Here is a 24,782-nt window from a genome sequence, read left to right on the forward strand (position 1 = left end):
AAGTTAGAAGAAAAACTGGGACCCTAGACCTAGCCAACGCACGCTGCACAGAGTATCCTTGTGCAGGCTTGTCTCCAACAGCATGGGAATCAGTTGCACCATGCAAACAGCAAGTGTTGCGGGAGAGCCCGGGGCCCAGCAGGCTGTGGGGGAAAGCTGGCTGCCGCTGTCATGGGGGCGGCAGTAACCCAGCCTTCCCCTCTCTATGTGCAGCCCAGAGCCTCTGTAACTCCACCTCGGCGCGGGCTGGAGTCCTTGCACACAGAGGAGACCATGGGAGGGACGGCTCGGGAGAGCCCGGAGGACTGCCGCTTTCTGGATGTGAGTACGTGTCTTGCTTTGCCACCGTGCATCTTGTCAGCATGATAAATGTCTGATATGCATGTGTACTCATCCCTCCCCGAATCACCAGCAGACCTCTGGCTATCCCTGTTTTGTCATTAATTAGGCAGAAGCATCCAAGACGCGCAAGAAGACCTGCACCAGATACCAGCTCTGCGGACTGCTCTTCAGTGCGCTGCTCATTTCTCTTATTCTGATATTTTTTGGTGTCAAATATCTCTGGAACCCAACACCCAGAAAAGTAAGTAAAAACTCTCTGATCCAGGGTTTGAGTGCCGCTTCCCCAGTCAGAGCTGTCCCCCTCAACTCAATGAAAGTTTTCACTACCCCCCAAAACCCAGGCAACTTTAGAAAATGCATTTTCTTAGACCACAAGTATTCATAGGACTATAAAATATCTTTGTATTATGCATAACTAGCTTTTACATTATACGGGCTGAGGTTTTTTCTCTGTCACCGCATTCTTTCCCTAACTGACAGTTACAGGGGATGGGAGCTACGCCACGAAGAGTTAAAGTTACTCTTATTTCACCGGCAGCAAATTTTATGACAAGTAAGAAAATATTTTCCATTTCATTTCAATTATCTTGCCAGGAACTGGTGGAAAAGTCATTATGCCACCGCATAAAGAGGAGAGAAAGCCAGGACGCAGTGGTGATTGATTGTCATGGATTATATTTCTTACTTTAATGTGTCTGCAATGTGAGGGGATGGTGAGACGGATTAGCTTTTGGAGGAGCTCCTGCTAACTGGATTGGGCTCGTTTATTCCCAGCTCCTCCGACAGACGCTACTGTAAGTGCTGAGCGTGCCGGCGGCGGCATCTCTGCTTGCTCCGGCCAAGATCTTTGCAATTCTGCCAAACCTCCTTTTTCTTTGTCCTATAACCCAAGCAAATCACTTAACCTTGGAGCTAACAACCTACCCAGCGCTCCTCGTCCTGCTCCCCTTTGAGTTTCCACGCTTGTCCAGCAGGTCCTGCTTTGCACCCTGGCGCCAGCAGGTTTTGCTGACTCCCAAGAGTCTCCAGAATTCCCATGGGCAGCCAAGGCGGTCTCTTTCCCACGGTGGCATCTCTTCTCAACTCCCTGCCCCACACCACAGCGGGGCTGGCCTGGCCAGGCTGCCCTCCCGCTGGGCAGAGGAAGAGCCCTGCTCGCCAGAAACTTTATCTTCTTATCAAATAGAAATAAATACCCTCAAAATAAAAGAAAAAGTAATAAAAGCCATATGTGGCTCCAGGCTCCTGCCAAGACAGTTATAAAGTCTCTACTGTTCCTCGAAACCCAGGGTGGATGCCAGCTGTGGGGGGAAGATAGGCTGTTAACCCCCAGAGGGGAGTTTTGATCTAAGCCAGCAGCACAGAGGCATTGCAGCAGCCTTGGAAAAGTTATCCAGGTTACCAGCATCGGAAAAGTTATCCAGGGAAGAGGCCCTTGGCATACTCACTGGTGGGCACTGTTAGACAATGGAGTCCATTGGTAGTTCCAAAAACCCTTTGCAACTCCTGATGGGCTGGAAAGCAAAGCACGAGGTCACAGGAAAGCAAAGATATTCTCACGGTGAATCTGCACTCTGATGCTCCCGGCGTCCAGCATCACCACATCTTCTGTGGCTGCAGGATAGTGCTTCTCCAGCTGGGAAGAGCAGGATGGGGGACACTGAAAGTTCCTAACACTCGAAAGTATAAACCAAAGGGAATTAACCTCTTTAAAGAACAAAAAGTGCTTTGAGTCCCTTCTTGCAACCAGAGAATGGGAAAAATCTTTAAAGAAGATTTGTTCCTCCAAGGGGTTGCCTTGGACGCTGCGCTGCCCTCCGTGTGGCAGCATCCCTGCTGGCTGGCACAGCTGGAGAGCGAAGGCGGCGAGTCAGCTAGCGAGGGGTTTGTCGCAGCCTCGCAGAGGGACATATTTCAATTATTCGCGAGCAAGTGTCGTCTTCAGCCCTATAAAACATCTCACAGTTCTCTGAGTGGCACGGAGCCGGCCAAGCTGAAATGGGTTAGCTGGCCACTGCGTTGAGAGAAGTAATTATACGTAAATGGAGAGGCACTCGAAGGTAAGATGCCACCTGGGATCCTACCCTCCTAGAAATTATTTATGGCACTGTGTGTATTTTGTCAGTCAAAACCGGCAGCCTTCCAGCCATTTTAGGCTTCAGACTATATTTTCCATACCATAAAATCCATTGACAGCCGTATATCTTTATAAAAGCCTCCTGCTGACTAACAGGAGACGCTCATGGCTGCCAAGGCGCACATTGCTCTTCTAAATTTTAAGCAGGGGTAAAGGTACCTGGCAGTTACCCGTGGCCAGTTCTGCGCCCAGGCTTCCTCCAGCAGTTGTAGATTGGGGGATGCTGATGCTGAAAACGTTCCTAAGACGCTTTGAACCCTCTGACACGGAGGGACTGTGAATCGGGACTACAGGCAAAGCCTTTGCCCCTCCGTGGGGTGTTGCTGCTGGGTCAGGGTGCTCCTTTCCTGCTCTGCAGCTGTGCCAGGAACTAACAAGGGCTTTCCCATCCCTGTGCCTCTATCACTCTCCTCTACCCTGTGGACTTGAGGGGTTTTGCACAAGCCCTTTGCTTCTGCACGGCACCGTTTGATTTAGGGAAGGAGACTCTCCAAGGCTCGCCAGCTCTCACCATGCCAGCAGGATCATTTTTGTGATTCAAATAGCATCTGCCACGACTCATCCTTTAAGGGTCAGGCATCCGCAGAGACTGGAGGGCTGCCGGGCAGGCTGAGTGCGGCGAGCACCTGCGAGGAGGAGATGGCTGCTCCCCTCAGTGCTGTTCACCCCGACTCCCCACGGGGATGAGCGCCGCCAGGAAGCCGGCTGCTATGCCCTGAAGCTCTTCAGCAGCCCTCGAGGAGGTCTTTGATCCGCAGGCAATCCCTGATCTCCTCCAGGCAGCGAGACACTTTTACTTCTGCCTTTCCAGGAAAAATGAAAAGCACAGTGATGGAACAAGAAAGACGGGGATGCAGTGATGGAGCGAGCAAGCTTGGGATGCAATGATGGACCAAGAAAGACAGGGACACAGAGATGGAGCAAGAGAGCAGGAATGCAGTGATGGAGCAAGCAAGATGAGGACAGGCGAAAATGAGGTCCCTTAGGCTCAGAACATCAGTTCAGTCTGGGATGTAAACAGGCTTGTCCCACAGAAAACACTGGCAAGAGCTGAGACACAGCAAAGCTTTTGGTGCAAGTGTGGGATGAACATCTTCTCCTAGGCTCGACACATATTTCCTGCCTAGCCTGGCCCCATCCTGCCCTCCTTGCCAGCCCCAGTACCTGGGAACTGATTGTTGCACTATCCAGACAATCGTCCTGGCTCAGAATCGGGACATGGGGAAGAAGCCAGCCCCATGGCAGAGTACCCAGCAGCAGGGGTCAGGTCCCCAGCAGCAGCCTACTCACCTGCCAGCTGGGGTGTGACATCAGGTGGGAGACTTAGGTGACCCCCAGGTGGTTTTGTCCCTCACAGGTTTATGACATGGAGCACACGTTCTTCAGCCACGGTGAGAAGCAGAAGATTGTGATGGAGATTGACCCACTGTCCAGGACAGAGACCTTCAGGAGTGGAAACAGCAGCGAGGAAATCCTGGAGATCCATGACTTCAAAAATGTGAGTGTGTCAGAGTTTGTCCCCAGGATCCTGCCCGCTGTCTTACAGCAGGACTGGCAGGATCCCTTAGGACACCGCAGGGATGCTGGAGCAAGGCACAGGATGATCAGGAAGAGCAACGCTTATATGCAGACTCTCTAGGGAAGGACATGTGTATCTACATAAGCTTCCACTCATATTTCATAGTGGTGTGGTTCAGTTCCCACAAAATACATCCTAAAACCAAGACCTAGTTATTGGATTTACCCTTGCAAAGGAACACAATCATCGTAAATCTATCCAAGCCCAATACATTTGTCTGTCTGGAGAGCATTAAAACCTTCTGACAATGTTGTAGGCTCTCTCTGAAACCTAATTAAAATTTGTAGGAAAATACCCTGTTCAGTGACATATGGCAAAATTTTCAGCTAATAGCCAAGCAGGAACTGGGGGCTGAATGTTCACATAACCATAATGGTCAGATGCTATTCTGCATATTTTTGACAACCAGAGCTCACAACAGTTATAAGGAGAAGGGAGCGGAGTACAATTTTATGACTATCTGCTTTAAAATATTTGTAAAATGCCCAATTCTCCCAAACAATAAAATGCAATATCCCTTAGGAGAACCTGTTAGTACATCTTAGCACCGCCGCTGAACAGATTTTGCACAAAAACATCAACTGGAAAAATACAACTAAACCCTTATCCAGCTGTACCCACCGTGTGCTGGAGTTATTTATCCTCCTGCTTTGCCCTGACTGCTTTTATGGTGTTTGTTTTGATGCTGCAGGGAATTACTGGCATCTTCTTTGTGGGACTTCAAAAATGTTTCATCAAGGCTCAGACTAAAGTCCTACCCGAGACGACAGAGGCCAAGATCCCTGAGCTTGAGGTAGGTGGATAAAACAGGACACCCCTCTGCCCCCAGTGAAACCCACTCCTCTCGCTAGCGCTGGGAGCGGGGCTGCCATCTCCACCACACTCCATCTGCTTCAGCTTTCCCTGAGACTCTACAATAAAGAAATAATGAGTTGCGTTCGCTTCATAAAATGATCTTATTTCAGAGGATTGCTTCTAAAAACAACAAGTGGGAAGAGACGGGATTAGACAGCCAACAGACACAAACCTCTCAACACAATACTGGAGATCAAGAACAATAATCCTGTCGTAGTCAAAAGGTTGCAAGGCAGCTCAGGATTAGCAGGCACCAATAAGTCAATCAACTTGTTTCCTCCAAGCATTGAGCCTCATGTTCTCAAGCAGAATGAGGCAGAAGTAATGAATTTAAAAGAGCGGCCACATCTAAGAAATGCGATTTGAGAAAGCGCTTGGCGTACAGCCCTGCGAGGCGGAGAGCTCCAGGCTGGGGCCACCTCCGTGATCGACACAACCATTCTCCCACCCATGTGCCTGGTCGCTTCTTACATCCGTTTAAATTTTACCCACTGCATCCTTCTGCAAGAGCCACAGGCTTTGCGTGCTGCATGAAAATAGAGTTTAACTCTATATTTCAACCCCTCTCTGACAGCGTAACCCAGAGTGATGCCTCAGTTCCTCAAAAGCAGTTGTCCCCTGTCCTTGGCTCCATCCCTGAGGCCTCAGTGGTTGCTCAGTCCTGCGGCACAGCCCTTCCATCCCCCCATTTGCAGGATGAAGGGCGTTAGCTGATTGAATCTCTCCTTAAGGAAGCCGTTGCAGATAAAATGCCAGCAGGACACATGTTTGAAACGGAGCGTGGGCAGAAACATTTCCCTGAATCATGACCCAAATTCTCAGAAGCCAATTCTTTGATTATGCCGTAAGAAGCTAATAGATCTTCTCGCCTACTGCCATAAAAGGGATATGTCTTCCTAAACTTTAGCAGAACATAGCCCCAGGTAGAGAGCTGAAATGTAAAACCCAGTGAGATAAATGTAGATTTAGGCTCCAGTCATCTCTTCCCAGAGCCCTCACACTTCCAGGTCCTTCCGGCAGCACCTTTCCAACCCCACGGCTTTCACTGGAGATCCCGAAAAGAACTCAGACTGGGTCAGGTTGCATTGGCACTTTCCTAGGACTTCCCAAAGCCATAAGGAAAAACTCTATAAAAGAGAAATACAGCTCCAGACACCTTCTGGAGAGAAAATTGCCATTTGCCAGCTTGCTCTATGGGCTACCACCACCAACATACACAATGTTGCCTCGGCAGATAGCTTAGCACAACCCATCTAATAATCTTTATATATCTCCTTCTCCAAGTGCCTGCCAAAACACACCATAGAGTAATGCAACGGCAGAGACCTGTGATATAAATTACTGAATAAGGCCGTGCAAAGAATTTCTGCAAGGAATAAATTAAAGTGTTCAATCACAAAATCGAAGTAGCAGAAGGAGAGAGAAACTAAGTAGTAAAAGCAAAAGCATAGAGGAGATGTTTTAATCTTGGGTTTTAAATACGCTGGGGTTCTTCAGAAGGCTCTTTCAGATGGTGAAGACTGTGCAGGAGAAGGCTCTTGAAGCATGATGAACAGAGGGAAGAGAGAGCAGGGTGGTAGTGGCTGGAAGTGGGCAGGAAAGACAAAGCTCATGATGGGTCTCCTTTCGTGAGCACCAGTGGGGTATTGCATGTGCACCCAGTGAGCACCATGAGCTAAGGCAGAGTAAGAGCAACTGCTCTCTGGGAGGAGAGAGATGCATCTGAGTAAACCAAGGGGAGGAGAAGCAGCCAGCAGTGGGAAGAGGGTGCCTCATTACGTCAGGGGAAATCTTGCTCTTCTTCCAGGGAGAAGAAATCACAACCACTTACTTTGAGCAGTCCGTGGTCTGGGTCCCTGGAGAAAAGCCCATTCAGAACAAGGAGTTCCTGAAAAGCTCCAAAATTTTTGACATCTGCAGAAACGTAACCATCTACTGGATCCACCCAACACCAATAGCAGGTACAAGGAGCCCTGAAATTTTCATGAGCCCCCTTGCTGGGACCAGTCTTGCCACCTACCCGTATCCCCTCTGCCATTTATCCCAGTGCAACATAGTGGGAACCCATTTCTGCTGCCTCATTATACATTTCAGACACGAACACAATGTTGGCCATGACCATGAGAGAACATGGCTAATAGGGGGCTGAAGTTTCTCACTACAAAGTGCTCGTCTCTGCTGGCTCCCCACTGCCCTGTACTTTGTAGAGTGGCCACCCTTCTCATAACATGGAAAAAAAAAAATAAATGAAGCCCTTTGTACATGCAAAGAAGCCAGCACTGCTGGAAACTGGGACGCCTAAATCCTCGTCTCCGCACGAACATCAGAGCATGAGCAGACATCTGCATCTAAATCACACAACGGGGTTGCCACCTCCAGCTGCTCACTACACAGCCCTTGCAGAGGTTGTGGCCTCTGAGATCCGCCAGTGTAATTACCCGCTCTCTCTAACCCACTTCTATCCGAATGAGCTAGTTTAAAAACCCCCACTGAGAAAACTCCCTCTGCTCTGCAGCTGCAGAGATACAGAAGCACATCTTGTCCCCCAGGGGTACCAGTCAGCTCACAGACATTGATGGTCCTGGAAGTAAGTGGGCATCAGGGATCCCCAGTGAAGAAGCTGCTGTCCTCAGTTGCTCTCACCTTTCTGCTTCCTCTCTCTCTGCTGTTAACCCTGCTGCAAAGAAAATTAATGCTGCTGTGGGTCTTACCTAAACCACCAACAGGTGCTGTAGTTGAGTGTAATCTGCCTCAAATCATGTTGCTTTGTTGGGGTTCTCCAGGACCAGAGCTCACCATGAGGACATGCTTCCTTGCACCTGCAGCCCTGTGCTGGGGATGCCAACACCACCCACGGATATCCATTACCCGTGGGCACAGGGAAGGGATGGGCCATGTGGTTTCTATCCTGTCCTCCTGCCATATTATCTCCTACAGCCCTTCACCCAGGCTTGGTAAGAGCAGGAGGCAGTGGAATACAGCTGGTTTTCTGGTGGGGTTGCTCAGGTTGGAGTCTTTTCCTCCTCTTCATGTGTCACAGCATCAAATTTTGGTGGAGATATTAATGCCTGTTGCAGCATTTTTCCTCCTGCACCCTGGTTGTTGACAGCAGTGTTTGGGCTCTTCCTGTAGCTCCTGAACTGGCTGACCTTGACGGGGCAGACGAAGAAGACTCTGAGCTGCTCGTAGACAACCAGGACTGGTTGAATGGAGGGAGCAAACATGAGGCGGAGAAAGTTGTGCAGCTGGGACCAAAGCGCCGGGCACGGCAGCTCACCGAGGAGGACCTGCCTGTCAACGACTATGTGAGTGCAGGGAATTGCATCCTGGGATTTCCCCGACGTGTTCTTGGGGTGCCCTGGCCATGGTCCCAGGGCATCCTGGCTGTGCTCCTGGAATGTCCTGATCATGTTCCTGGGGTGTCCTAGCGATGCTTCTAGAGTGACCTGGCTATGCTTCTGGGGTAACCTGGTCATGGTCCTGGGATGCACTGCCTGCGCTCCTTGGGATGTCCTGGAGCTCCTGGAGTGTCCTGGCTGTGTTCCTGGGGTGCCCCAGCTGTCCAGTCCCCCTCACTGCACTGACACTGGCTCTTCTTGGCAGTCGGAGAATGGGCTGGAGTTCCACCCCCTGTGGGATGAGAGAGGCTACTGCTGTGCCCAGTGCCGCCGTGCCAACCGCTACTGCCGGCGGGTCTGCGAGCCCCTTCTGGGCTACTACCCCTACCCCTACTGCTACCAGGGTGGAAGGGTCATCTGCCGGATCATCATGCCCTGCAACTGGTGGATCGCACGGATGCTGGGCAGGGTGTAGCATGTGCTGCGTAGCACCCAGCACTTGAGTACCACTCCATGCCTGCCTGCCGCATCGCCACCTATCCGGATGCACCCTTAAACAGCCGACACGCAGGTCATTACCTGCTTGATTGCTGGTGAGCGTGCAAGCCCACCGGCCACAGCACCTGCATGGTGCACGCGCTGCCTGTCCCCACCCCGCATCCCGCACTGCTCCCGTGGGGCCAGGGGAGGCTGTGCTCCACTGCATCGTCACTGCGCTGAGCAGCAAGAGGCAAACAATAAACGTCTTGTATGAGCGATTGCAAAGAAAATGGAAAGTCATTTAGTCTCAGTCTATGATGCTTAATGGGTCTGAGAAGTGATCTAATTGCTCGGCTGCCTCGTCACGAGCATCCATAACTCAGGTACTGGGACTGCCGGCACTTGACTCGCTCAGAACACGGAGAAGTCCCTAATTTGCTCCCTGATGGCGCTGGTAGTTGTACAGCACATCCTGACCCTCTGTTCTGGCATGCTCTGATGTGTTCGGTAGTTATTAGTGACGGCTCAGGAGTGGCACCAGTCCCTTCGGGAGCGATGTAGAGCACGGCAGTGTGCCCGCGAGGTGGAGGCAGGAGCAGGCGCAAGGAGCCCCCGGGGAACCGAGCTGCCAAAGCCAGAGGGAGCAGAAGCATGGAAGATCCCAAATGCCATCAGCTCTCCCCAACCCTGTGACCAACCAACAGGCAAAACCTGAGCTGCAGGAAGGAAAAAGGAAGTCTTTGACACTGCAGCCACCCTGAGCAGGATACGGCCTGCGCTAGAGCTGGGGGCTAATGGCCAACATCGCTGTGCTTCCCCTCTGCAGCCTTCCTCTGCTCACAGCCTCAGAGCTCGTGCCAAACCCCAGGTTCCAACTTTCATCCCAGGGAGCTGGCTGCTGCCGAGGAGCTTTGACGTGCTGCAGGTGAAACCCTCCTCACGTTACCAAGGGAGCATGCGCTGCCACGGCCAGTGCCCTCCAGGGAAATGCCTGGATGAACGAGCCTGCCCAGCCATACGCACAGGGCAGAGAACAGAGTTTGGACTCTGCTCACTGCCACTCTGCAGGCTGCCAGCCATGGTGTCCCAAGGGCTGCTGAGCCCTCCCTGTATCCATGTAGCTCCCATGGGAATGGGAGTGTGTTTTAAGGGCAGTTCCTTCTATCCCTGTTCATGGCTGTGCTGACAACGTGATTAAAACTCTGGAAGCACGGTGCAGCAGAGCTGCCTGCGTGGCATCCCAAAGCGACACCACAGAATCACAGAACGTTTGGCATTAAAAGGGATTTCTGGAGCTTACCCAGTCCAACCCCCCTGTTAAAGCAGGTTCACCTACAGCAGATTGCACGGGAACGTGTCCAGGTGGGTTTTAAATATCTCCAGAGAGGGACGTCCCCACCAAGCAGCCTTGGGGATACCAAGCATTTCTGACAAGTCCCCCGACATTTATCCCCCTGAGAGAGGAGGTCTGAATGCAGTAGGGGGGTATGAAATCCACGCAGCCACAGCTGCTGCAGGAAACTGGACGTCTGGGGCTGACCAGCAATGCTCATGTCCCGGCTCAGGCGGTCCAGACAGGTCACCAATGTGGATCCAATGCCTTCGCCAGAACCGCAGTGTCCCAAGTCTGCCTGGCATCTCCCCCAGCACACACCTGTACCTCCAGGAGCCTACTGTTGTCTCTCCAAACGAAAGCAAATTGTCTAAATAACCACTATTTAACTAGGGAAGATCTGCACACCCTGGTGGCTGCAGCAATGAGCAGGCTGGACAAAGTCCTCAGGACAAGACAGACAAGTCAGTGCTGGTTTTGCTGCAGCAGCTCAGAAACACCTGGGCTCCCTGTGCCTCCCTCTGCTGGCACCATCTCTGCCCACCTGACATCGCATACCCTGGGAATGAAGCTGCCTGTGAAGGCAGGGGTGAGCACCAGTGCAGGGTCCCTTCCCTCTACACAGGCTTTCTGATAAGGATGGATTTACCAAACGTGGCCCTTCTTCTTCCATGTTCCTACCCAGTCTCCATCCATTCATTAATTGCTGTCAGCCATCTCTTCACCGCAGTTGCCATGCTCTGATGCACTCTGCCTCTCTGGCTCAGCCCTGGAGGCTTTTGGCCTGATTGGTCTGATTTACTCACCCAAGTTAAAAGCAAAGTAAAGATTTTAGGTATTCCCCTCAGGTTCCTCCATCAGCAGCGAGGCTGCCCCGTACCCGGTGATTTGCTGCACCACAGAGCGGTGTGGTTGGGGCAGCTCACCCAGCGCTAGAGCAGCGTTTACTAGAGGGCTGACACTACGCTTAACACCTCCTTTGACATCTGCCTCCTCCCCAGGAGCAGAAACAGCAGCCCCGGCAGCTGACCAGCTGCTCCAAGCCACAGCCCTTGCGAGTTGAGTGCTCCAGACCCCCAAACCCCCCAAAATTCAGCAGGAGGGGAGTTTCATGGCACCACTGTAGCATCACACTCGCTAAGGAAAAGGCTTCCTGCCAAAACAGCCCCAAAATGATCAGTATTAAACGAACATAAAAGCTTAAATCCATGTTTCTTTCTCTGTCGGCGAGAGGCTGGTGAAGAAGGCAGCTCCAGCAGCGCTGCCCTGCCCTTTGCTCCAAGCAAGCGACTGGCAGCAGAGGATGAATGCATTTGCACGGAGCCGAAACCATCCGCCCAGCTCCTGGGCTGGGATGCTCCAGGCCTTCTGCTTCAGCATGGTTACACAACCGCTGTTATGAAGAAAATTCAATTACAGAAGTTATTTGTAAGCACAAGTGCCCCAGTGAGCATCAGAGAAAGGCAAGCTGCGATGGTCCAGAGGTTAGCGGCTGGCCCGGGGCAAGCGGATTACCTCCCAGGGAGAGTTTGCTGTTCTTTGCAGTGACTTCGAGCAGAGGAATTTCCAAGAGATGAAAAGAAAAGCCAAGGAGGTTTCATAGAGCAAAATATCTTAATATTTATTGTGTTTCAGGACAAAAAGAGTTCTACCCGATACACAAAATGAGTTAAAGCAGCATATAATACTGACAATAAAGTCACAGCTGACTCGGTGCAAGGACACCTACCAAGGTAAAGGCACCAGGAGCTACATCACCAAACCTCACTACAGCTTACAAAGAATCACTACAGCCAGTACTTTAAGAAGTAAAACTACAAAAAAAAAGTATATAAAACCCAGGGCAGGGAGGAGAGAGAGTCTGGCAACAAGCCAAGACCTTGCTGAGCTTCAGGCAGGCAGGGCTGTGATTTAACAGCACAACAGCCCCACCGCGAGAGCAACCGTGTCTGTAGAGCAAGGGGACATTGAGGAGCTGCTGGAGATGAGGGAAAGCATTGCTTTCCCAATGGAGGCACTGAAGGCGAGCATGGGGAGTCCCGTGAGGCTGCCAGCACGGTTGGCTTTGGCACGGCACTTGAACGCGCTGCCGAGGAAAGAACCAGGAGCTGCAGCACCTGGGGGAGCGCATTTGCTGTAACCACCACAACTACACTAATTATCCCACGCGGTGGCACAGCAGAGTAGTGTCAGGACAAGTCCCTGAGTGCATCAGGACAGCTGCTGCACTCATTTCTATGAGCTAGTTGAGAAGATCAGTCAGTTCAAAGCAAGATTTCACCAAGTGGCATCCAGAGGAAAACTGGAGGTGGTGGCATCCTCCCCGGCTGCGGAGAGCATACCCTGCAATGCACAAGACAAAGCATTAACAGACAAGGTTGGGCTTATACACAGCTTAAAACAATGTGGCAGGAACAGTTCTGTAGGTGCCTTCTATCCCCACGCACTCCCAAAAGTGGTACCCGCCACTGTGCGGAAGGTCCCCAGGGATGACCAGGCAGCAGCCAGGGATGCAGAGGCACACACCAGCCTCATCATTGATGGACAGACGTACCCGGCCACAGTGTGCTGGGGGCCAGCTACACCATCTCATACTGATTGTTCGTGATGTACTGGGACAGGCAGCAGGAGAGAATGATGCCAATCAACTGAAAAAGAGGAAAAAAAAATCCCATACATCAGAGATAGCCAAAATCAGAACACAGTGTTTTGAGGGAAAATCCTAACAAATTCTTCCACTTCTGTAAAATCCAAGGATGGAAAGCGGGATTTACAAACCACAACACAGGCTGCTGCGCTCTGCTTTGGAATAACTAAGAGGCTGAAGCAGAGGATCCTGGCAGGTATCACCCAAACAAGCTCTTCACAAAAGATGCTCGGCATCCCATCCTGTTGTATTTTGTTCCATGAAGCATCTACTGTTTTATGGTGATTTCAGAGATTACACAGATATCAGATGCGTCACAGCAAATTACACAGCCACTAGAGAAGAGCAGACACCTCTCCCTGTTGCAAGGACAGCAGGGAAACAAGGTTGCTGTTTTCACATCAGCATCCCAAGGACACACTACTGTTAACACAATATCACCTCCCATCCCCTATGCAGACATTTAGGGCCAGATCCTGCAGGAGCCTGACCTAAACAAGTGAAGTCAGAGGCAGATTTGCATGATGGGTCCCTGCCGGCTGCAGGACACAGCCAGGCTTGCTGCAAGAGCAATAAAAGCCAGGAACCAGTTACAACTCCCAAGTCTGGCATCAGCTGAGATAATTTCATGGCTAGGAGCGTGCAGCTCACTGTCTGCGTGTCGGTCACATCTCGGTGACCCCACAGCAAGCAACTGAGGAGGAAAGCGGGGTGAGAGCCTGGGCACAGCAGACGTGCTCCAGCTCTCGGGCTCTCCCAGCCACAAATAAAAACACTTGGTAGCACAAGCTGCAGCCAGGGGCTGTTGAGTCCCACCTCTCTCCCCTGTTCAGCACATCCATTATGGGAAAAACGCGGCAACACATTCATTACAGGAGAAGTATCTTGGCAAGGTTCCACTTTGCAGCTCGTGCCACAGCCTCCATGTGCTGGATCAAGGGGAGGTTGAATTCAAGCCCCTCCAAAGTCAATGCTGGCTGAGCTCAGTCTGCAGCTGCTCAGTGCCAGGAGTCCAGCAAGCTTCCAGCAACCAGTTAAAGGCCACACTTCCTGCAGCTCCCACTGCAGTGCATTGGAAAACCCTCAGCACCTCGGGAAACCCCACCGCAGCATCAGCGTGCCCCGTGTTGCGGAACTGGGGGCAGGGGCCTCTCATTTCCTGCTGGGATAAAGCATGCCGGAGAAAGGGCCAGTGAGCATGCCACTGCCGCGGCTCCTGCAGGAAGTGTCCTACAGGATAAAATAAAGGAGAGGTTGGGGTGCGGGAGGAAGAGGAAGCAATCACAGGGTAAGGCAGCATGCAAGGTGTGAGCTGCCAGAACAAGCAGTGGCCCACTGGTGCTCACAGGCACCCAGCCATGCAGAAGCAATGCCAAAATGCCTTGCTGATAAAAGGGAGGTCGTGGGTAGGAAAAGGATAGGCGCAAATTTGATCCTTGCCAACAGCAAATGCAGGGAGCTTGTCCAGGACAGCTTTGTTTTTTTCTTGAAATCAGTTGTTTCAGATAGGAGCTTTTTGCAATTAACCTGGGCTCACAGAAACAGAGCTGGTGGTTCAGCCCTGGGTTTAAGAGACTGGAGAAAGCACAGTGGGGAGATTAAACCCAAGGGGAATCTGCAGAATAGCTGCTCCTCCCTGGCTGAAACAGGCTGTGCCTTTTGTACACACACCAGACTTTGCACAGAAATTAAATACCTCCGGAGACATTCTAGCTTCACTCTGCACTCCTCCAGTGCCAGGCAAGGGAGATTTACCTGGAAGCACGCAATGCCAAAGGATATTCCAGCCACAACGCTCATTTTTGACTCCATTGTTGATGTCACCAGGAAAAAACAACCCTGCAGAGGAGGGAAATAGAGCATGTGGGTTCAGTGCTTTTCACGCCCCAGGAGCAAAAGCAGCAACTCCCCAGTGCACTGGCAGATCCAGGAGAAGATGCCCTCACACAGGCAGCCCAGGGCTTCTGGCTGCCACCCTCCTGCCTGACCTTGTCAAAGTCATTTCCCTATCGGTGCTGCGCCAACCAGCCTCCCAGCCTGGCCACGCTATCAAGGAGAGTGCTGCCCTTGGGCTGCTCCCAGTGAGAAGTGCTGGGTTAAGCAAAGTGATTCATCAGAGGAACGTCCCATGCATCACCCAGCCATCCCTACTGGATGAGGTCACCTGCGCTCAGTGTCAGGTGAGGACTTTGCACAGCCCCTGGGAGACTGCCCAGATGAACTTCACTGGGGAATGACTGCTTTATTCACTTGTTCTCCAAAACACACAGCCCTGACTACAAACACTTGAGTCCAGCTGGTGCTCGACCCCCAAGGAAGAAGTGAGGAGGAGCTCAGACATGAGGAAGGGTTCGTTCCTCCATGCCCTTCCCCTGCATCCACCCCAGAGAAGTCCCTGGACCACAGAGCATCTGGATTGAGAGAGCAGTTCTCCTTTCAAGCCCTGCAGGGAAGGGCAAGGCCCTCTCCACCTGCCCAGCTCTGCCTTCCCCACCTCCAGGACTGGCAGGGGTTTTTCTTCTGAACTTAACTTACATCCACAAACACTTTCAGCTTGGCTTTGCTCAGGTCTTTCAGATCTTCCTCTGAGCAGTCATCTTGGCTCTTGCAGCAGCTCCGGGGGATGCCGCTTTGAGTGAAGTACTCAGTCTTCTCCCAGTCTGAGTAGTTCTGGACCCCGCAGCAGTGCAGCTGGAGAGGGAACCATGATTGGGGAGCCCAGCCATGCTAGGATAGTGACCTCCCAGTCCTACCACCACTCCCACAGCTCCCCTGCCCTCACCTCTCAAGGAGCCACCCCCATCTTTTGCTCCCACCCAGCATCTTCACCCCAACTCAAAAGCCCATGGTGCAAAAGGACCCTTAACACTGCAACGGCGATCCCAGCAACACAGAGGGTCCCAGTGCCGAGGTGAGAACTCCCATCCGCTGCCAGCCAGACGCCAGCCTGTGGCACTCACGGTTCTCTGGATGGTGTCGACAGCCTCGCTGTGCTGGTTTGCGGTCACATTGTAGTCCCTCAAGGCCAGGTTGAGGTTACTCTCAAAGTTTGTCTTAATCTGCAAAATTAAGAAAGAGACAGGTTTCTGCGGTGGCACCGTCCCCTCCAGCGCTTCGGGACCCACAGCCCAACACCACCACAGCCCTGCATTAGTCACTGCTTGGTGATGGCAGAAATGACTCTGGCCATGGCCAGAAGACATTCCCCTGGCCACACAGGTAATTAAACGCTGTATTAAAGGGCAGACTGGGATGCACTGTGGCAGCAGGGATGCCGAGTACAACAACAAGCATTTACACAGTGCCAGCTTCCTCCGTAAACAGGCTGCTCCGCAGCGCAGGAACCCTCAGAGGAGCCTTAATTACAGAAATTATTGCAAAAGACAGACCAAAGCCAGAAATTAAACTGCAGGGCTATTTTGCCTGCTCTGGTAGACGGGCAGCGTGCTGTGCAGGTGGACCCTCCACCCATCCTCACCCTTATCCAGACCTTATGGATCCTTACAGGGACCAAGTTGCTTTTTGGGCTGGTTTAACCCTATTTTAGCTAAAGTAAGTACCACTCCCAGCAGCGCCTTTGTTTCTACAGCGACACCTGCAACCGCACATGGGTTAAAACCAAGATCAAACTCGCTCTGCAACATCAGGGGACAGTAGTGGCCACCCAGACTCACCTCGTGCCTGAAGACGAACCCCACAACAGCGGCAACCAGGACGATGAGGAAGATGAGGGACAGGAACATGGCATACTGCGGGCAGAAAGGGTGGGATGGGAGGGAGTAGGGTGGAATGGGGTGGGGTATGCTTGATGGGATGGGGTGGGCTGGACGGGATGGAGTGGATGGGATTGGGTTGAGGGGATGGGGTAGATGGGATGGGGTGGGGAAGGATGAGAAGGGAAGGGATGGGATGGGATGGGATGAGACGGGGTGGTGATGGGATGTGTCAGGGTGGGTCAGGACTGGTTGAGATGGGTCAGGAGGGGATGGAACACCTCCCTGCCCCATGCGGGGCCACCCACCAGCTTGAGCATCCAGGTGCTGCCACGGCAAGTGGCGAAGCAGCCGAAGGTGCCCAGGAGGACGACGACGGTGCCGGTGCCCACCAGGACGAAGGGGACATTGGTAGCCTTCTCGTCCAGCAGAGAGAAGTAGACGGCCAGCCCGACCCTGCCCCAGACGCCCACGGCCAGCAGCACGATGCCCGACACCTGCGGAGGGACAGAACCCACCGCGGCTCGCGACTGTCGCGACAGGGCGGCGGCGCGGGGCAGGGGCGGGGCGGCTGCCGCCCGGCGCTCACCCAGAACACGAAGGTGTAGGTGAGCAGGACGCTCTTGAGGCAGGTGATCACCGGCTTCGTCTGCAGCCGCCGCGACGGGGACGCCATGGCCGACACGGGCCGCGGCCGGGCGGGACGGGGCCGCCGCGCCCGCGGGACACGCCCCCAGCAGGCCACGCCCCTCCCGACCCATAGGCCACGCCCCCACGGGTCCACAGTCCGCGTCCCCGTCCTTAGACCACGCCCCTCGCCCTAAGCAGGCCACGCCCATATCTGAATGCCACGCCCCTTCGTGACTCACATGTCAAGCCCCGTCCTCAAGCCACGCCCCTTCACGCCCACAGACCGCGTCCTCCCACTCAGGCCACGCCCCCTCTCCTCCGCCACGCCCCCGGCTGCAGGCCGTGCCCCCACCGGCTCTACCACGCCCCCTCATCGATAGGCCCCGCCCCTCTGCCTCCTCCCCACCCCGAGCGGCGGCGGAGGGTGCCGAGCGCTCTCGGAAATGGCCGAGCGGGCGTGGAAGCGGCTGCGCCTGCCACCGAGGCGCCCCTCCTCTGTGCTCAGCGCCGCCTCCTTCCTGCCCGCTGCCACCTCCTGCCGGGTGCCACCCTGTACCTGCACCGTGTCCGCGCCTGCCTGTCCGATGCAACCCAGTCCCTGCTCTCCAGCCTACGCTGCCCCCATAGAATCACCAGGTTGGAAAAGACCTCTTGGATCATCGAGTCCAACCATTGCCATCTGCCACTAAACCGTGTCCCTGAGCACCTCGTCTGCCCGTCTTTTAAATACCTTCAGGGGTGGGCACTCCACCCCCTCCCTGGGCGGCCTCTGACAGGGCCCCATCACCATTGCTGTGAAACATTTTTCCCTGATATCCACTCTGAGCCTCCCCTGGCACAGCCTGAGGCCATTCCCTTGTCCTGTCCTCTGTCACTTGGGAGAAGAGCCCAGCTCCCTCCTCTCTACAGCCTCCTTTCAGGTAGTTGTAGAGAGCAATAAGGTCTCCCCTCAGCCTCCTCTTCTCCAGGCTAAACAACCCCAGCTCTCTCAGCCGCTCCTCGTAAGACTTGTTCTCCAGCCCCTTCCCAGCTTTGTTGCTCTTCTCTGGACACGCTCCAGAGCCTCAACATCCTTCTTGTGGTGAGGGGGACAGAACTGAACAGAGGATTCGAGGTGCAGCCTCATCAGCACTGAGTACCGGGGCAGAATCACCTACCGGCCACACCATCTCCTGCCCAGGTGCCCGTTGCAGAGCAAGGACCGCCTTGCACCACAGCACATGGCACAACTGCCATGCCAGCCAGCGATGGGCATCCTGCCCGCCATGGGGCGAGTGCCTCATCTTCTCCTCTCAGGGCTGCAGGCTTACCAGCTAGCTTTCCCCATACCTCTGCTCCTGCAGCCCAGGCAGCACCAGCTCTGTACAGTGGCCTCCCAGCAGCCTCCTCCTGCTCAGGACAGCTGTGTTATTAATTAGTGTGCTTACAGGCCTGGCCACCACATAATTAGTGCATTCAGGCAGCGTGTCCGCCCACTACGCTCTGCGCCAAGCCTCCTACCTGTCCATGCCAGGCTCATCACTCCCCTCCCCTCACCCCTGCTGTCTTGTACTTCACAGCCAAAATCCCAGGCATCCCCTTCCTCACCTCCCTCCCCGCCCCTTGGGATGCAGGACGGTGGGTCCTAACAAACGTGTTTCATTACCTCTGCCTCGCAGGGGCTGAACTTAAGTTGGAAAACAGACCCCAGCTGGAAGCATTTGCCTCCAGACCAGTTTCTGAGCCCGTCGTCAGCAGCAAGATCCCTCCCTCCCTTCTGTAAGGAGCTGGAAAAAGGGTCCTGGCTCCTGCAGTCTCGTTCTCGGTGCTCCAGGACTCCCATTCCTAGAGCCCAGCAAGGCTTGCATAGGCTCAGCTATGCTCTCTCCTGCGCCAATACAAGCTCCTGGATCTACTGCTTGCAAAGAAAAAAAAAATCTAACAACCTTTTAAAGTCTCAGAGAAGCAGGAGGCGCGCTGGAAAACGGTCGATCCTGGGATTTATTATTTTTGACAATCTCATCATTTTGGGCCTGACTCACAGCTTTTGAATGTTTGGGACAGAGAGCAGAAAGGAAAAGTAGTTTTGCTCAGCACGGGCAGCGAGGACAAGAAGGAGGGGAGGTGCAGTGACAAGGCGACGGAGGGGGCTGTCGCCCTGTTTCCAGCCCTTCTCTGTCCTCGCCGGGGCTCGTGGTTGTCCCTGGAACCAGCACAGCAGGCAGGCTGGCCATCCCCTGGGCCCCCAGGATGGCACAGGAGACAGCCCCCATCCTGCTGGTTGTCCTCGCCAGGCTGGTGTCATCCACATGGCATGAAGGTGAGCGCTGGGGTGCGTGGGCATAGTGGGGCTCCCCGGGGACAGCAGCATGCAGGGTCCCGCTCCCTTCAAGGGAAAAGGGGTGCAGAGCAAGGGGTGCCATGCTGGGGAGAGCATCAGTGCCTGCAGGGCATGGAGAGCCTGCAGTGTAGGCTGCATGGTACAGAAAGGAGCGGAGGGGGTCTTGGTAAACATCCAGAGAGAAACAGAAAACCAGTCTCTCCATCACACCCCTGCCTGCGGGAGTGTAGCTTTCTCGCTGACTCCTTGCTCCCACGGGGGCTCTTGACCAGCAGATGTTTGCCTGGACAAAGTGCTCGGATGCAACCTCCCTTGCAGCCAAGCAGCTGTGTTAAGAATCAAAACCCTTGTTGTGTTTTGGAGGGGTTCCCCTTTCCCTGCTCCCATCCCCTTGCCATGCTGCTAGCACGGCTGGCTGGGGATGCTCCTGCCCAGCGCAGCCAGAGCTGCGAGCTGGCCCCAGGTGAGAAGGAAAAGGCAGTGCCCGCACAAAACCAGAACATCACAATTAAATGGCACATCTGCCTGCGGGGACACAGCACACCCCATTCCTGGGGCCCTGGCCATGGGCTCGGCAGCCCCCTGGGAAGCAGCCGTGCTCACCGGGTCCCTGAACTGCCCACTGCTGGACCCATGGATGCCACCTCCACGCTTGCCCTGAGTCCCTGTGCTCCCTAAGGCAGCCGTGGCAGTGTGGGAAAGGCGCCAGGGTAAAAGGCTTGTGGAAATGAGTGGGCGACTTAACGGAGCTTGTGGGAAGCTGTGCGGAGTCACTCTGTAGTAAAGTTTTATGTCGGAAAGTTTTTTAATGGATCTTCCTCCCCATGACGGCGGGGCTGCTGCTTGGCTTGCCCTTGGCAGACATCCCCTTCCCAAAACCCTGAGATGAGTGAAGGGGAGATGGGGGCGGCTGCAGTGGGGCTGCTGCTTTAGCCGGGGTCCCTTCCCAGACTGAGCATCCCCACCATGCTGGAGTGGGGACTGCGGTGTGGTGGCGAGGAGGGGGCAGCGCTGGCTGGGGCTTGAGGAAAAGCAGCGGAAATGTGAGCTCAGTGCTGGGGAATGCTGTGGCCAGCCGAGGCACCGCACGGCCGAGGGGCCGTGGGGAAGGATGTCGGCCCTCTCCCCCTGCATGGCTCACTCCCTGTCTGCTGGTCTCTTGTCCATGGGGACATAGTGTGGGTCAGAAGGTGGCCTGCAAGGATGCGATCCCCACATCCAAGGAGCACAGGGCCCCCCTGCACAGCATGGATGGCGTGAGGCCAGCAGCTCTGGCCAAGCCTGTCCAGCACCGTCCCTCCAGCAGCTTCGTCTTTCCCTGGTGCACAAGTGAGGGGCTGCATCCCTGCCAGCCCCCCAGCAAGGCAGCACATCTCTCCTCCCTTGCCTTGGCCAGGGGCTCCAATGGGAAGGCAGCTTCCTTCCTTCCCTTGGGAGGCCTGGTGGCAGGGACAGTGCCACAAGAGGGGGTGGGAGGAGGACTTCCCAGCAGTGCAAAGCTGGGGGTCAGTGCCAGCCCACTTTGTGCCAGCACCCGTTTCCTGCCATAACCACAGCTGCTCCTGCTGCTGTTTAGTCTGCGGGCTGGTGCCAATGCACACCACAGTCGCTGAGGACTGGGCTCGCTGTCTGCCTGGCTTAACCCATGATAGCAGCCCCAAGCACAGCAGGATTGGTTCTGCCCAGGGATGGGATTGCTTGCTGGAAGTTGTGGGATGCTTCAGGGATGGAAGATGCAGCTGCATGGGGAGGCATCATCTCCTGTGTCACAAATTGTGACACAGCCCGGTCATCTCTCTCCTCCTTCTCAGGGTCTGGCTACTACACAGCTGAGAGCCACACCAATGAAGTGTATGTGGAAGAACTCCCTCCCGAGCCTGCCCTAGACTACCGCCGAGGTACAGCATCCAAAGCCATCCCTCGGGTCCTCGTTGGGAAACCGAGGCATGGCAGGGCTGAGCATCACCCTCACCTCTCTCCTCTCCCCCAGTGCCCCAGTGGTGTGCCACGCTCAACATCCACCGTGGAGAGGCCACCTGCTACTCGCCCCGGGGGAGCTCCTACCGCAGCAGCCTGGGGACACGCTGTGAGCTGAGCTGCACCCGCGGGTACCGGCTGGTAGGGCCCAGCACTGTCCAGTGCCTGCCCAGCCGCCGCTGGTCTGGGATGGCATATTGCCGACGTGAGTGTGCCCTGGCCATCAGCTTGCCAGCATCCCCACAGTTACTCATGGCAGTCAGTGCTCTGCCTGCCAGCATGGCAAAACAGCCGCTTCCCTCCCCTCTTTGCTCTCTCTGTCCCAGAAATCCGGTGCCATGTGCTGCCGGCAGTGCTGCGGGGCTCCTACGTGTGCTCAGCTGGAGTGCAGATGGATTCCCGCTGTGACTACAGCTGCCTGCCCGGCTACCAGCTGGAGGGCGACCGGAGCCGCATCTGTATGGAGGATGGGCGCTGGAGTGGGAGCGAGCCAATCTGTGTAGGTAAATTCTCACTCTACTGTCTTCCAGCCCCACAAGGGCAGGCCAATTTCTGTCCCTGAGGTGCTTGCCCATATCACCCCCACACCTGACCCAGGCATTACCCGGCACCAACTCCTGCACCTCTCTACCCTGGGACCCCCGTCCCACTGTCACTGAGGTGCCGTTAGCCCCGAAGCATGGGCCAGTGTAGGGCACGTTGATCCGGAATCGAGGCACCCAGGGCTGTCTTTATGGCAGGTCTTACTTGGTCCAGGGTGCTTGGGCTGTGCGCAGCATCCCTGGGGCGGCTGAATGCCAGGATCAGTGCCTGGCCCTCATAGCCCTGCCCTGGCACCCACAGGTTCCCCAATCCTGTCTCCTCCCTTCGGGCAGATATGGAGCCTCCCAAGATCCGCTGTCCAGACTCCCGGGAGCGGATAGCTGAGCCAGGCAAGCTGACTGCCACAGTCTACTGGGACCCGCCTCGTGTGAAGGATTCTGCTGATGGCATCATCAAGAGGTGAGGGTGGAGGAGCTGGGAGCACCACTGCTGAGGGCTGGGGACCACACTGAGTGCTCCCTCCCAGCATCCTGACGGAGAAACACATCTGCTGGGTGTAGGGTGATGCTACGGGGCCCAGAGCCTGGCTCTGAATTCCCTGAAGGAGAGCATGTGATACGCTACACTGCCTATGACCAGGCGTACAACCGAGCCAGCTGCAAGTTCAGCATCCGCGTCCAAGGTGAAGCAGGCTTGCCAGGGGCTGCTGGGCTGGCACGCTGTGGGGCATGGAACCCAGAGCTGGGGCCATGCCCCACCACCCCTAGCCCTCACCCTGCCTCCCTCTTTGCAGTGAGGCGCTGCCCTGTCCTAAAGCCTCCGCAGAATGGCTACCTCTCCTGCACCTCTGATGGCAACAACTACGGTGCAACCTGCGAGTACCTGTGCGACGGAGGCTATGAGCGCCAGGGCACTTCCCTGAGGGTCTGCCAGTCCACCCAGCAGTGGACAGGCTCTCAGCCCCTTTGTGCACGTAAGTGGTGTGGGACAGGGGAGGACCTGCCCCCCAGACAGTGCCTAGTGGTTTGGGGGGCTGCTGCCCAACAGGGAGAAGGGGTAGGGAAGGGGTGATGAGAGGCAAAATGGCGTCTCCCCACGCACCAGCCTCTCCCTCCAGCCATGCAGATCAACACTGCTGTGAACTCAGCCACCAGCCTGCTGGACCAGTTCCATGAGAAACGTCGTCTCCTTGTCATCTCAGCTCCTGACCCCTCTAACCGCTACTACAAGTTGCAGATCTCCATGCTACAGGTGAGGAGACCCTCAAGCCAGACCCCTTGCCACCCAACGCACCCAGCAATCTTTCATGGCTCCCTCCTCTGCAGCAAGTGGCCTGCGGGCTGGATCTGCGGCACGTCACCACCATCGAGTTGGTGGGACAGCCCCCACATGAGGTGGGACGCATCCGGGAGCACCAGCTGTCCCTCAGCATCATTGAGGAGCTTAGGTAAGGGGATGATGTCTTTCCTGTGGAGCCCACTGTCTGCAGGAGAGGAGGGGGGACGGGGTCACCTCCAGGGACGGCAAAGCATGAGGTTGCAGCTGGGTTTGTGGACAGCTGCTTCCTGAGGCCCTGAGTAAGAGCTGGGAGCCACCACCCCAGGAGGTCCTGAGCATGATTGCACGGGGTGGTCAAGCTCAGCTCCAGCCTGCAGCACCCCCAGCCCTGACAAGCAGCTTCCCCTTGCCTACATCTCCAGGCAGTTCCTGCACCTCACCCGCTCCCACTTCAATGCCGTGCTTCTGGACAAGGCAGGCACCGACCGTGAGCGCTACATCTCCCCTGTCAACCCTGACGAGCTCTTTGTCTTCATTGACACCTACCTACTGAGCGAGCAGGAGGCAGCACGGCGGGCACAAAGTGGGGACCCCTGCGAGTGAGGCAGCACAGGGGAGACCCCCCCGTCTACTGCCACCGGTCTCAGAGGACAGGTATCTTCCTTTCTGCTTTTCTAGTTGCCCACCATAGAGGAGGACCAGGCTGCTGAGGACCTCCAGGGGAAGGGGGAGCCTCTCTCCAGCTGCTCTGGCATAGAGATGCGAGCAGGGACAGGGATGAGAGCCACGTGCCAGCAGCATCCCCACTGCCCAGCGCTCAGGAGCAGCCTCCAGCTGGGCGGTGGGATGGCTCAGCCCAGCCAGGACCATGGTGGGAGACGCCAGAACCCCTCTTGCTCAAACACACAGGGCAGGGTGGAGAAGGGTGTCCAACACTGGGCTGCCAGAGCAGAGGACAGCACAGACACAGCAACCACCTCTAATACAGCAGCTCCACCCTCCCCACCCCATGCACAACCTGAACCTGCTCCCTCCAGCCTGGGGTCAGCCGTGGCAGGCAGGTGCTGCGCTTCCAGGTCCTGCCAGCAAGCCTTTAGCATCAGTAAAAGCAAACAGTCTCCCACTTGGCAAAGCCAGCAGCCATCAGCACACAGCATAGCTCTCCCGAGGGCTCACCGTCCCCACCCTGCCCTTTGTTCCCCCAGGGCACCCTTCCTGGGAACTGTTTTGGAAGTAGAATATTAACTCGAAATAAATAAATTTGTATAAAAGTGAGTGTTGGCAGAAGATGTGTCACAGAGAGGCCTGGGAAACGAATCATTCCTGGAGAGCCTTGTCCCCAGACCTCCATCCAGGGCTGGGCTGTGCACAACTGCCCCACATCCTGGAGCCAGCAGCATACTTCAGGAAGAGGGTAGAGAAGACAAGTAGGGAGCAGACTGTGAAACAGAGCGGGTGGGAGGAAGAAGAATGGAAAGAAGAAAAAAAACCAACCACATTTCAAAGCATTTTGCCAGGGGGAAAGAAGGGAGGGTCCACAAGCACTCCAGTTCAGCCTGAAGTTTAGTGCAAAGCCTAAGACAAAAGGAAAACCCTTTAAACAAAGCAAG

General features: G+C 55.0%; 3 protein-coding genes across 4 annotated transcripts; 2 read left to right on the forward strand and 1 right to left on the reverse strand.

The window, feature by feature from the left end:
• The first annotated feature begins 204 nt into the window (after positions 1–204).
• On the forward strand, positions 205–8,909 carry TNMD (tenomodulin). Its single transcript, XM_009560934.2, has 7 exons — positions 205–321; positions 449–583; positions 3,837–3,977; positions 4,750–4,851; positions 6,721–6,874; positions 8,046–8,218; positions 8,517–8,909. Exons 1-7 carry the CDS (start codon positions 274–276, stop codon positions 8,724–8,726), a joined length of 963 nt encoding a protein of 320 aa, XP_009559229.2. The 5' UTR covers positions 205–273; the 3' UTR covers positions 8,727–8,909.
• Positions 8,910–11,670: 2,761 nt separating this feature from the next.
• On the reverse strand, positions 11,671–17,170 carry TSPAN6 (tetraspanin 6). Of its 2 annotated transcripts, XM_054075510.1 has the most exons (8): positions 17,014–17,170; positions 16,733–16,921; positions 16,386–16,460; positions 15,672–15,770; positions 15,247–15,402; positions 14,467–14,550; positions 12,619–12,712; positions 11,673–12,407 (listed from the first exon to the last, which is right to left on the reverse strand). In XM_054075510.1, exons 1-7 carry the CDS (start codon positions 17,098–17,100, stop codon positions 12,644–12,646), a joined length of 759 nt encoding a protein of 252 aa, XP_053931485.1. In that variant the 5' UTR covers positions 17,101–17,170; the 3' UTR covers positions 11,673–12,407; positions 12,619–12,643. The 2 variants fall into 2 exon arrangements, with proteins under 2 accessions (XP_053931486.1, XP_053931485.1); XM_054075511.1 differs by lacking the exon at positions 16,386–16,460 and having other exon boundaries at positions 11,671–12,407.
• Positions 17,171–18,785: 1,615 nt separating this feature from the next.
• On the forward strand, positions 18,786–24,389 carry SRPX2 (sushi repeat containing protein X-linked 2). The gene is made up of 10 exons (XM_009560946.2): positions 18,786–19,353; positions 21,186–21,272; positions 21,365–21,556; positions 21,678–21,854; positions 22,227–22,353; positions 22,455–22,576; positions 22,688–22,867; positions 23,012–23,145; positions 23,220–23,341; positions 23,595–24,389. Exons 1-10 carry the CDS (start codon positions 19,284–19,286, stop codon positions 23,773–23,775), a joined length of 1,392 nt encoding a protein of 463 aa, XP_009559241.2. The 5' UTR covers positions 18,786–19,283; the 3' UTR covers positions 23,776–24,389.
• Positions 24,390–24,782: the final 393 nt, after the last annotated feature.

Source organism: Cuculus canorus, chromosome 10 (assembly GCF_017976375.1).
Source record: "Cuculus canorus isolate bCucCan1 chromosome 10, bCucCan1.pri, whole genome shotgun sequence".
In the NCBI taxonomy this organism is placed as follows: Eukaryota; Metazoa; Chordata; class Aves; order Cuculiformes; family Cuculidae; genus Cuculus; species Cuculus canorus.